Source organism: Colossoma macropomum, unplaced genomic scaffold, assembly GCF_904425465.1.
Source record: "Colossoma macropomum unplaced genomic scaffold, Colossoma_macropomum, whole genome shotgun sequence".
NCBI classification, from domain to species: Eukaryota; Metazoa; Chordata; class Actinopteri; order Characiformes; family Serrasalmidae; genus Colossoma; species Colossoma macropomum.
The window spans coordinates 46,838,947-46,852,005 of record NW_023494791.1 but is presented as its reverse complement, the minus strand read 5'-3'; the positions used below and the strand labels follow the sequence as shown (position 1 = coordinate 46,852,005).

Genomic DNA, 13,059 nt, shown 5'->3' with positions numbered 1-13,059 from the left:
CGTTTGACCCCGTCACCTACCATGTGACCTCTCTTTAGCCACGTAACCTGAGCTGTTAAACACAAAAGCCACTGCTGAAGTACAAAGTGCAGTGCTGTGCAGAAGACTGAGGCCTGAGAAAGTGGTTTAAAACTGTTTATTTGGGCATTAAACATGTTTTTGTTTGTAAAAGTATCATATAACATTACAATAAATATAGATACATTTAAATGCAGCAAGAATTTCTTGTTTTCAGTAAAGTTATTGGTAGCTAGAACACAGATTTGGTTCCTCTTCTCCTCGATACAGCTCCAGCCATTGATTTGTTAATTTAAAGTAATAGCTCGACATGCTAATGTGGCTAATAATGAATGGAAGCAAGTAGCCAATTAGCATGATTTTGCTGGCATAATGCTAACTGATGGATATATGATTTGCCACTCATAGTTAGCAACTTTAGCATTCTGTAATATGTAAAGTAAGAGCGTGCTCCAAATGCTATAAATGTAAATGTATCATGCTAGCTAGTTAGTGCGGACCCCTAAGGCAACATGCTGATTATTTTTTAATAAGGCGTGGCCACAAATTAATTTATTAAGGTTACAAAGCTCTTATGCACCAGGGTATATTTTGGTTTGTCCATCTGAATTTACTTGACCAAATCGTAAGGCAAATTATTCAGTAACTGCATGAAATAAATGTAAATTTTGATTTTATTTATCTCCTTTTTTTTGTAAAAGCTCCCCTCAAATTAACAGAACATGTGTTTTATGATCATAAACATATTGCTATATGCTTACAATTTACCGCTGAAAGCCAAAAATCTTAGACGCTCTTTGTATTATTTTATAAAATAATGTTTACAGAGCAGATCACTGAAGAGACGCCATCTGTTTATAGTTTATAGCCCAGATTTGTGGAAAAATGGGTCGACTTTCAGTAGAAAAAAAAATTGTGAGTTCAGCTTCTTTTATTATAAGGGTTTAAATTTACATCACCCATCTATTTGACTGGAAAGAAGACAGTTACAGCTCTCATACGACCCCCACCTTTAGAATGTAGCTTATGAAATATGAAAGTTATGAAGAATATGACGAAGTGCGTTTTGGAACCACCGGTGGTCTCGAGGAGTTGAAGAGGTAAACATATTGAGGCTATAAATGAATATATTGAGGCTACAAATTAATATATGCCATCTAGGGTAGGGTAGATGTGCGTCAGTGAGGAGCGGATTTTTTTAACTGACCGCACTCGCCCTCAGCTAGGTCAGCCACAGTTAGCTAACTGGTTAACCATGCAAACTTTGCAATGCAAAGCATTTTTTTGAGAACTTTGAACATAACGTACATAAAATTTGTGACAGGCTCTAAGCTTTGGTCTCGAGCCATCATATATTGTTTATCTTTTCGTTGTTGTTGGCCTTAGCATGCTAACTGAAACAGAATGAGCTCTCAGGTCCAACCTAAAGCCCAGCAAATCAAATGATATAGTTTTGAAACTTTAGAGTAATTTACCACTGAAGCTTGTGAACAGCTCTTGCTAAACATGCACCAAAGTGATGAGAACTGAAAGACACTTTAAAGGTAAACAACAAGCTAACATGATCAAAATGAGTCTTAAAATATTCGTAAAAGATTGTAAAACATTCATGACTACATATACCAACATACTCAATGCTGCTAATTGAACACAGTTCGGTTTAACCAGTTCTACTTATAAGCTAGTATCTACTTATAAGCTAGTATCTACTTATATCTAGTTTTCACTGCGTATCAATGCAGCCATTCGAATTTGCAGGCTTTTAAACTGGTCTGTATTCTATATCCTGCCTTTTCAGAGTAGGTTGACCAGGTCAGCGGACGGCTAACAACAGATTCTCAATGCTAAATGAGAGCAGAGTTTACCAGTTTTCAATCTCGGCTCCTCTGAAGGCTTAAACAATGTCACTTACTTCCCATTATATCACTTAATGTGACAGTACATTATTTGTAAGGGTAAGTTAAGCTTAAATTATTTTTGTTAATATTATATTTACCTTATATTTTGGCCCAATCCCATTTCACCCCTTGCCCCTACCACTTAGCCCTTAGCCCTCTGTTTTGCGCGTTCATGTCTAGGGTAAGGATGTCCCAATTTTAGTTGAGATAGAGGGGTAGGGTGAAGTTTTAGGGGCTACATGACCCTCCAAAAAGGTTGTTAATGAAGTGGTTTTGTTTTTTTTTAATTTGAGGGTCCCATTTCGTAGGGCAAGTTTTTAACCACTACCCCTTGTAACTCAGTTCCAAGTGACACTTAGGGTGACGCTCGAAAACAAGGGGTAGGGGTAAAAATAAGAAATGGGATTGGGCCTTTATATTAAACTGATATATGTCATATTAATGTTGATGCTAATTCAACTTTCATTTAGTAACATTCGGAACTGAATTTCAGTTACTTCATTAATAGTGTGCTTAAAAGGTAGCACCATTGTGTGACTCAGACCTGTAATAGTGAGCATGTGACATAAGTATTGTATTACAGTATTTTGAACAAATACTGTCTAAAAAATAAAAGAAAAAAAACTTGGCACCCCGTAACTCGCCTTCCTGGCCTGCTGGAATCTCACTGCGATAAAAATGTAGAAGTTGGCCGCCTGTAAATAGCTTTAAATATAACTTTCTCGGGTGGCCTAAGACTTCTGCTCTGTACATTATCAAGTTGAGCGCGTCCCCCGAGGCCAAGGCTTTAGTGGAGTAAGTTAAATGAGTAAACAGTAACGGCCCAGGACGACTGGCTGTAACCCCATAGCCTGGTGTGGACAGAGCGATAACTGCTCTGAGTGACCTTGTGAACTCACTGTACAATTACAGATTACCAGCAGTAGAGACCCCTAGTGGGAGAACAGGGGCGGTGCACTGTCTGAACCAGGATAAAAGCTGTTTAAATGCACATAGTCTGCTGTAATAAGCTGTAAGAATAAGAATCTGCTATGACTCACTTATAAGTGAAAGCTCTGTGACTGTGGCTTGTTTATACATGCTGAATGGGCAGTTTAATAGATACTGACCTATGCACATTTTGTCGGTTTATTAGAAACGCCTCTCTTGTAGCTCCACCTTGCTGGTGCACAGTTAGAGACTGTAGCTCATGTATTGATGTACGGTTTGTGTTAGCCAACCTATAGCCCTTCATCGATGGTCAGTTTATGATCACAGAGCCACTCTGGCTGGATATTTTCACCCAAACACATACAATATACCTCCAAAAGTTTGTAGACGCCTGCTCTTCCAGTGTTTTTTTCAATCAGCCGCAAGAACATTAGTGAGGTCAGGTACTGATGTTGGATGGTCAGTTCTGGATCACTCCATCCAGTACTGTTGGGATGAGTTGGCGTGATACAGAACTGACCATCCAACATCAGTACCTGACCTCACCAATGCTCTTCCAGCATTTCTTCTGAAATGAAGGTGTTAATAGTGAGTTTGTGCTGCAGTAACAGCCTCTACTCTTCTGGGAAGGCTTTACACTAGATGTCGGAACATTGCTGTAAGGATTTGATTGCAATCAGCCACATGCGCATTGGTGAGGTCAGGTACTGATGTTGGATGGTCAGTTCTGGATCACTCCAGCTCATCCCAAAAGTACTGGATGGAGCTCCATCACTCAAGAGAATGCAGAGAACTCCAACTGGACATCTTAAAGAATCTGAATTCACTCATTAGAAGGGCTTTCTGGATAATTTTGGCAGTAAAATCTACGCACAGGTAAATATATATACAGTGAGAGGCTAGTTAAAGTTCTTTGGCCCATGTTAAAAAACTAAATTGAGCTTTTGTCCACTTCACCCGCACGGCCGCGATGCCCTTGGACTTTTCCGCTTTTACTACTACAGTCATTTTACCGCAGTCAAACGTTAGCGTGATTTAAACTAATGAATAAAACTCGCTATTTATCTACCGTGACGGAGTAAAGCACCTCGTTAATTGACTGCAGCCGTGATTGATTGACACTCTGGTGGGTATGATTGACAGCTCTTGACTCCGTGTCTCATCAGGTCCCGGCTGAGATGCCCCTCCCAGGGGCGGGGCAGGGGGGCGGTCTCCGTGGCAATCCGCCCGACGTAATGGTGAGAGCCTCCTTAGTTTGAGTGATTTGACTGAGTGACGCTTTCTGCAGTGAACGACAAAGAACAAAAAAACAGCAGAAGAATGAAGTTCTTCTCCATCTATGGTTCTATAGATGTTCTTCAAGCAGCTAGTGGGTTTCGTGTAGCACGCAGTTGGGAAAACTTGCATGGTCAACAAAAACATTCTGAACGTCTGTTACTGATACAGCACATTTGTCTTACATGGCTGTTAAGGTAAATGTTCGGTTAGAGTATGAATTTACATTTTTATTCATTGCCTTTCAGTTTTATTCTCAGTATCCTGCATGGTTTGGAACGATTGATCAAGTAGTTTTGATCAATTTGAGAGAGTTGTAGGAGAAAGCTCTGGATTTTGTGATGAGCTCCAAAATTCAGACTTTCGGTTAAAGGCTAGGGAGAGTCTTTGATGACTGCAAGGCCTCATAGCAGCATGAACTTGGTTTATAACAATAGTTTGGCCAATAAATTTACACAGTTTCCCCTCGTACCCCAAACCTAGTCTGTTAGCAAAGACATGTTTGGTGTCTGAAGTTTGCTATAGTTTTGCGCTGGAGCTAAAAGGCTAATGTAGCTGTTAAGTAATGGAAGCTAATGTACAGCAACCAGCATTGTGTACACTGTTTGCCTACATTGGTGTCTACTGTTAAGTAATCTCACACTGTTTTCTATAAATATGGACAATATGTGCTGATAATATTTAGCTAGGTGGCTGCTAGCTACTACGTTTTAGCAATGTGATGTATTATTGTCCGTATTTATTGATCACAGTGTGTCATACAGTGTCAGAAACCACATACTCAAGTGTATTAGAGATGCTGAACAACTCCACACAGTTTGAAACAAGTGTATGTTGATTTGGGCATGCAGTTAGCACTATGCTAACTGGTATACATAATCTTCCATTACTTGTTAGCTACATTAGCTTTGTAGCTTCAGTGTAAAACTAAAGAAGGAAACCCCAGACACCAAACATGTCTTGGCTGATCGACTGCATTTGGTCTAAGAGTGAAAACTATGCAAATTAGATTTTGCTGATCTTTTCCTTTAAATTCTATTGCTGAGAGAATTCTGAAAATGGTGATTTCCAAGGGGAATTCCACAGATTTTTCAAAATTCTGTATATTTAAATTGTTGAGATGTTAACAGAGTCATTCAGAGTGGTTTGGTGTGAAACGCTCTGTTCTAGAGAAACTTACCGAGTCAGAACTGTTCACAGTGGTGGTGATAGGAACCAGATGTCCACCTCCAAAAGCTCCCACACAGAAAGTTACTACATGAAATGGTTATGATTGTCTGAGACACTGTTTAATGATAGTTTTGGGAGGGTTTTGGGCTAAAACATGTTTCATGGTGAAGGGGTACATGCAGAGCGTTGTGAGCAAAATCGCCCCAAAACAAAATGTATCTTTTCAGATTTCTCACTATTTTCCCATCATCAACATTCCATATAAACTCAGAAGACTCGTGTAGGTTCACTGGTGGTTCTGGATAGTAAATAAAATGTCTATATTTGTGTTGTAGTCATGGCGACCCCTGGTTCCTATCACCACCACTGTAAAGACATCAGAACCATTTCACACCAAACCACTCTGAATGACTCTGTTTACATCTCACACACTGAGTTATGTAGATTTTAAAAATGGAATTTTTAAAAGTGGAATTTCTGCATTAAATAGGAATCATTTGAGCTCATTATTAATCACTGTATTTCACTGCGTTGTGCATTGTTACATTAATACAGTCTGTTTGATAATTGAATATGTGCCAGATGTGTCAGTCAAACAAATGTTGATTAAGGATCTAAGTGTGGAATAGCAACAGCACTTTGCCAGCAGTGGAACTGTGTTCTCTGGAGTGATGGAGCTTCATCCAGTACCTTTGGGATGAGTTGGAGTGATCCAGAACTGACCATCTAATATCAGTACCTGACCTCACTAATGCTCAATCAAATCCTCACAGCAGTGTTCCAACATCTAGTGCAAAGCCTTCCCAGAAGAGTAGAGGCTGTTACTGCAGCACAAACTCACTATTAACACCTTCATTTCAGAAGAAACATTGGAGGATCAGGTGTCTACAAACCTTTGGACATACAGTGTAGTTATAACACAGGTGGAGTACTTGGATTTTAAGCCAGTAGGTTGCACAGCATTGATTTAACAACTGCTGACTTTAAGACTTATTTGAACTTTTCCAGCACAGAGTAGGAAGATCCGTGTTGTTGGTTGTGTTTGTTATAATAAAGCAATAAGCCACTCAAGGCCGTACGTTACAGTGATTTCATGGTAAATTACAGCATGAACATGTACAGTGTTTATGTTCAATAAATAGTTTAATTTATTACCAATAATAATCATATTGAACAGTTCTTAAATCTGGCAGTGTAGTTTGTTAACAGTAGGCTGTGGTTGCCAAGCAACATGACAATCAAAGATTGTTTCATACTGTTGCTGTTCAAAAGTTTTTCATCAAATTTTCATCAAAAATTTAGAAACATTGAGAATGAAGTTCTAATAAAATTAATATCCAGAATGCCTCATATTTGAAATATGGTAGATCATTTGATAACTTCTTGATGTTCCCAAAAAATTACCATCTGCTATCTTGTATTTAATTCTACACTGTGCAATTTATTATTGAAAAAATAGCAATTATTAATATGATCAGTGATTCCAAACTTGCATTAATTAATAAAAGAATTTAGGTTATGTCTTTGTCAAATGTGTGGAGAAATGAGTGTTTTTTCATTTTACATTGGAGTTCAAAATTATTTTGAGAAAAAGATACTGAATTCATAAATGTAACTGGAGGAACAGTTAACAGTAATGGATTATATCGCTGTCGGAAGAAAACCTCGTATCTCCAAAATAGTAACTTTACAGGAGAAGGAAAAAACATGTTTTACTTTTAATGTAAGTCAATGGAACCAGACATTTTTCCTAGTCATTTTAGGTCGTTTCTTTCTGTCCATTCATCATGAAATCTACACCCAATGTAAAGGCCAACAGGCATTTTCAAATTATTACAAAAACTGAAAAACGTCAGAAGTGGAGATATGAGGTTTTCTTCCGACAGCAGCGATATACAATAAACAATACACCACACTTTATATTTAAAGATAGTCTGAGAATGTTTTTTTTTTCCAAAAAAATTATCCCATACTTCATCCTACTCCAAAATCATTGCATTTTTTAATTTCCTGCTAAATATATCTGGTGTTCATTGAACTGTACTCAAAGCTGGTGTTGGTGTTTTTTTGTTTGTCTTGCAGAGTTTCGCTGAAAACACGATGAACGAGCTACTGGGCTGGTACGGTTACGACAAGGTGGAGTTACGAGACTCTGACGACATCGAGATACGCAACTATCCCGACGGAGAACTCCGGCAGCACATCTCAGTGCTGAAAGGTGAGCAGCGTTTACCACCAAACCAGCAACACTACTTTATCTTACTATCCACTCGCTGTCTACTGAAATAAGATGCCCACTGCATGTACATTGACTGGCCACTTTATCAGAAACCCCTCATTTATAGCTCCGTCTCCCTGTTATGGAAAAACCAGTGTAGACCTGCCTGGTTGGTCGCCAGCAAAATGAACATATGCTGTGTTTTTGGATGCTGGCATGCTGGTCAGCAGCACAACTATGCTCTGCAGCACTAGACCAGTATAAACCAGCATAGACCAGCATGGAATTCATGCTGGTCTGTGCTGGTCTTTTCAGCAGGGCTTGCTGGTGTACAGTTAGAGAATGTAGCCTATCAGTTGATGCACAGTTTGTGTTAGACAGCCACAGTGGTCTTGTGGTCAGAAACTGACCAATAATGAACAGGATAGAGGGAGGGCTAATTAATCAGCAGCAGACAAGCTACGTTCTGGAATTGTACACCTATATAGTGGAGCCATAAACTAGGTGGAGCTCATAAAGTGACCAGTCAGTGGAAGCACAAGGAATGTGTTTCTAATAAAGTGGCCAGTGAGTGGAGCCATAAACTAGGTGGAGCTCATAAAGTGACCAGTCAGTGGAAGCACAAGGAATGTGTTTCTAATAAAGTGGCCAGTGAGTGGAGCCATAAACTAGGTGGAGCTCATAAAGTGACCAGTCAGTGGAAGCACAAGGAATGTGTTTCTAATAAAGTGGCCAGTGAGTGGAAGCACAAGGTAGGTGTTTCTGATAAAATGGCCAGTTAGTGGAAGCACAAGGTAGGTGTTTCTGATAAAGTGGCCAGTTAGTGGAAGCACAAGGTAGGTGTTTCTGATAAAGTGGCCAGTTAGTGGAAGCACAAGGTAGGCGTTTCTAATAAAATGGCCAGTTAGTGGAAGCACAAGGTAGGTGTTTCTAATAAAGTGGCCAGTTAGTGGAAGCACAAGGTAGGTGTTTCTAATAAAGTGGCCAGTTAGTTTAAGCACAAGTTAGGTGTTTCTGATAAAATGCCCAGTTAGTGGAAGCACAAGGAGGGTGTTTCTAATAAAGTGGCCAGTGAGTGGGAGCACAAGGTAGGTGTTTCTAATAAAATGGCCAATGAATGCAAGTACCAGGACAGGGTTTCTAATAAAGTTGACAGCAAACATAAAAGAATAAAGCAAAAATAGCAAAAACAGCTTATTTCTTTCCTATGTTTTTTTGGCTACTTGCTTCTACACAGACTGTCCATTTGAAACTCTCACCTCTCATTTTTTCCACCTCCACCTTTTTATCATTAATGCCAAAAAATGTCAGTGCTACTTGCTAATGTGGCTATAACAGCGAATGGAAGCTAGTATTTACCAAGTAGCATGTAATTTGTGTGATGCTATTTGGTGGCTGTCCATTTTCATTTAATATTAGCATCATACACTTTTTGACTGGGCGGCTTCTGCACCGTAGCGGTGTAGCATTAGGCCGGCTGCTCTTATTATCCCTTCTGTGCACACAGACGACTTTCTGAACATCAAACAGGAATCTACGCTGAGTTTTCCTGCAGGCGCCAAAACAGCCTAGGAACCTAAATTAAGTAAAGCTGCATCTATAGTGCTGACAGGAAGAGACAGGAGGCAAAGTTAAATTCCTAAACTCTCCTCATTGTTTCTCCTGTGAAAACATTCGGCTGAAGTTGGTGCTCTTATCCTGGGTTTTACGCAGCCGCCTGCGAGATGCCCCCAGTTAGCGCATTAGCGCGACTTAAATTGTCAACCATCTTCAGCAGCTTGGAGAGATTGGACACAATGAAGAAGCTAATCCCCCTCCCCTCCGAAGAAGCCCACTAGCCGCATCCCCCCACTCTCACAGAAAGGAGAGATTTAGCGTTTACTGAGTGCTGTGCTACGATGCTGTTAGCGACATCTCGCTAACGCTGCGCGCCTGCCCCGAGATTGGCCCCATAATTACATTCCGCCATCGTACAAATCCACGGCTACAGATTACGATACTGCGCCATTGTTGGCAGACGAAGCTGGAAGTGGCGAGATTAGGGACGAGACAATCAAACTTAATTAACTCATTTAGACTTAATCCCTATCAGCTCTCATGCACAGTCAAAATGACAAACGAGTTTCTGGAAATCTGCCCGTGTCGTGTTTTGGGCATTTAGCGTTGACGCTGTGTAGTGAGCAGCAGGTGTAGAAGCGCAATGAAGCTGAGTTCTGTTAAATGTTCTTTTCTCTGCCAGGCAGGACTCAGTTCTGTGTGTTTGTTAGGTCAGTAAGTGGGACACATTCCGTCCGCACGGTCTAGACTGCAGCTGGGACACAACAGAAACTACACAGAAGTCAAGCAGCCACTTTATTAGAAACCCCTCTCTTGTAGCTGTAGTTACAGACTGTAGCTACATCTGTTTACCCCTTTATCAGTGGTCAGTTTCTGACCACAGAGCTGCTCTTGGCTGAATATTTATTTTTAGGTGGTGGACCACTCTCAACCTAGCAGTGAAACCTCAGCAACACCGCTGTGTCTGATACATTCATACCAGCCCCACACACACTAGCATGTCAGTCCCACTGCTGTGCTGAGAAATAATATCTGGGCAACAGCAGTTCTGTGGTCAGAAACTGACTAATGATGAATGCGGAAGAGGTGGGGCTAATAAACTGTACAGTAACAGAAGGACTACAGTCTGTAACTGTATACCTACATAGTGGAGCTATAAGGTATATGTTTCTCATAAAGTGGCCAGTGAGTGGAAGTACAAGGTGGGTGTTTCTAATAAAGTGGCCAGTGAGTGGAAGCACATGGTAGGTGTTTCTGATAAATTGGCCAGTTAGTGGAAGTACAAGGTGGGTGTTTCTAAAAAAGTGGCCAGGGAGTGGAAGCACAATGTAGGTGTTTCTGATAAAGTGGCCAGTTAGTGGAAGTACAAGGTGGGTGTTTCTAAAAAAGTGGCCAGTTAGTGGAAGTACAAGGTGGATGTTTCTAATAAAGTGGCCAGTGAGTGGAAGCACAAGTTAGGTGTTTCTGATAAAGTGGCCAGTTAGTGGAAGTACAAGGTGGGTGTTTCTAAAAAAGTGGCCAGTTAGTGGAAGTACAAGGTGGGTGTTTCTAATAAAGTGGCCAGTGAGTGGAAGCACATGGTAGGTGTTTCTGATAAATTGGCCAGTTAGTGGAAGTACAAGGTGGGTGTTTCTAAAAAAGTGGCCAGGGAGTGGAAGCACAATGTAGGTGTTTCTGATAAAGTGGCCAGTTAGTGGAAGTACAAGGTGGGTGTTTCTAAAAAAGTGGCCAGTTAGTGGAAGTACAAGGTGGGTGTTTCTAATAAAGTGGCCAGTTAGTGGAAGCACAAGGTAGGTGTTTCTAATAAAGTGGCCAGTTAGAAGTAGTCTATTATATAGTAATATATAATTGTTATATAATTATTACATAATATATAATTATGTATAGTAATATATAATTGTTCCTTTGATGAAACAAGTCAATAATAATCATGTCCATAGAGTTTTGCATTCCGAGTGTGTGCACACATTTGGTCAGAAACTATCACAGTGCATCTAAGGCCACGTTCACATTACCAGGTTGACGTGGCACAAATCTGATTTTTTGCCATAATGTGTCTCAGATCTGATGTTTTCAGGGCTGTGTGGACACAAATCTGATCTTTTCAAATCTGACCTGAGTCACTTTCATGTGTGGTCCTAGATCAGATACGTATCCGATTCGTGGCCATGCAACCTTAATGTGACACTAAGATCGGACTTCATGTGCTTTTTTTCCACTGTGCGTGTGCCATCATTCAACGTTACCATGGCAGCAGCGCCGAACAGACATTAAAGCCTGTAAACAATGGAAAAGCAGCTCATCTCACCTTTTTCTCCTTCGTCTCGCTCTAATAATGAAGCTGAGAGCTGATCAGAGTTAATGATCTTCTCAGCGAAGCTCGTTCTGCTCGTTAGTTTGTGCTGATGATGAACGTGATTCATTCATGTGACGTTACTGAGTAGGATGAGCTCATGAGGGTCATTTCAGGACGCCGGTTCGTCACATTAATGACAGATTTGAATCACTTACCTAAACAAATGTGAACCATCGTGTCAAAGAGATCGGATTTGAGCAAAAAATCGGATTTGAGCAACAAGGCTTGTAATGTTCTTTTACACAGTGATAGGAAACACTGTAGCTCTCAGAAAGCTCCAATTCTACATGCTGATCCATTACTGACCAACATGGACATGCACCCTGACCAACTACTCAGATTTTAATCATTTAAAGGGGGCAAAGACAACGAATGGATCACCAAACGAGTTGTTACATTTGATAGAGTTAAAACAGACATCAGATTGCCAGACTGCACAGAGACTGTCAGGATAGTGTAAAATCAACCAAATTTTCTTGACAGTAATAAAATAATAAAAGAAAACATATTTTCTCATATTTTGACATATTGTTTGTCACTTATCTGGAAAAGATGGATTAACTAAAGCTGGGAAAATCACCCCAAGGTCTGCACATAACAAACGAGTTTTCAAAGCTTTATGCACCTCTCAGAGTCGAGAGCTTATCGTGGTTTGGTTTTGCTCTGAGTCCAACAGAAGTGGATGCTGCAGTGGACTTGCTTCCGAGGCTGCTGTCCAAACCGCTGTTCTCTCTCTCCCTCTCCATCCTTCTAGAAAACTCTTTGCCAAAAGCGTCCGCGGCCGAAAACAGCGGTTCTCCACCTCACGCCAACAGCTCCAGCTCCACCCCCACGCCACGGAACGGCGTCGCCGCAGAAACGGCCGCTCCCTCCTCCTCGACAGCAGTTGCCAAGGAGCAAGGGGGCCTGCCAATCATCGTGCCCCTGATCCCACCCCCTCTCATCAAACCACCAGCAGGTAAGAGTTTAACCCTTTAGAGTGTTTTTACTGTACATTTGATTTCCATTACTATGCAATTACTGAATTACATGATTAATTACAAAGGTAGGCCTGTAATTCATCACATTTATATTTGATTTATATTCTGTATTTCCACATATTTATTCCTTTTATTCCAATGAGCTGGGTCATTCTACAGAAACGTCCACTTTTCTATCTCTCCATACGTGTCACTGGTGTTACTGAGCCTCATTGGTGTTACACATAATAAAGGAACACCAGAGGCATTTTTAATGAAAAATGCATTTTACAAAACGGCTGCTACAGAGCATCAAACCACATGTTGTCAATCATGGAATATCCACCAAAATATGTAGTTGAATCCATTTATATTCTACCTCAGAATTAAGTGGGTCACACCAGTGACTTCAGCTGAAAGCTTCATATGAAATCATGAGCTAAATGAGAAAATCTCTGATAACTGAAAGACACAGTGGACTCACCATGTGCTTTTCTTCATAGATCCTCAGAAAACAGGTAAAAGGAAGTCGAGTGATGTCATCAGTGTGACTTTTATTTCAAAATAAGAGATTTTTTGTTACGTGGTAACACCAGTGACACGACTCCTGGGGACCACAACTTTCATTATATATTTAATAATATTTATTTGGCATTTGTTTTCTTTATGTCATTTAAA

At 40.4% G+C, this 13,059-nt stretch overlaps 1 protein-coding gene across 3 annotated transcripts in view; it reads left to right on the top strand.

Annotated features, from left to right (window-relative positions):
- The window catches only part of sobpa (sine oculis binding protein homolog (Drosophila) a), a 95,405-nt gene that overhangs the window by 27,086 nt on the left and 55,260 nt on the right, over positions 1-13,059 (top strand). For 2 of the 3 annotated variants that reach the window (XM_036575203.1, XM_036575201.1), the window contains exons 2-3: positions 7,374-7,509; positions 12,177-12,380. In XM_036575203.1, the coding sequence (XP_036431096.1) occupies positions 7,374-7,509; positions 12,177-12,380 (340 nt within the window). Of the gene's footprint in view, positions 1-4,012; positions 4,085-7,373; positions 7,510-12,176; positions 12,381-13,059 lie in introns of all 3 variants that reach the window. The other variant, XM_036575202.1, reaches the window with a different exon arrangement.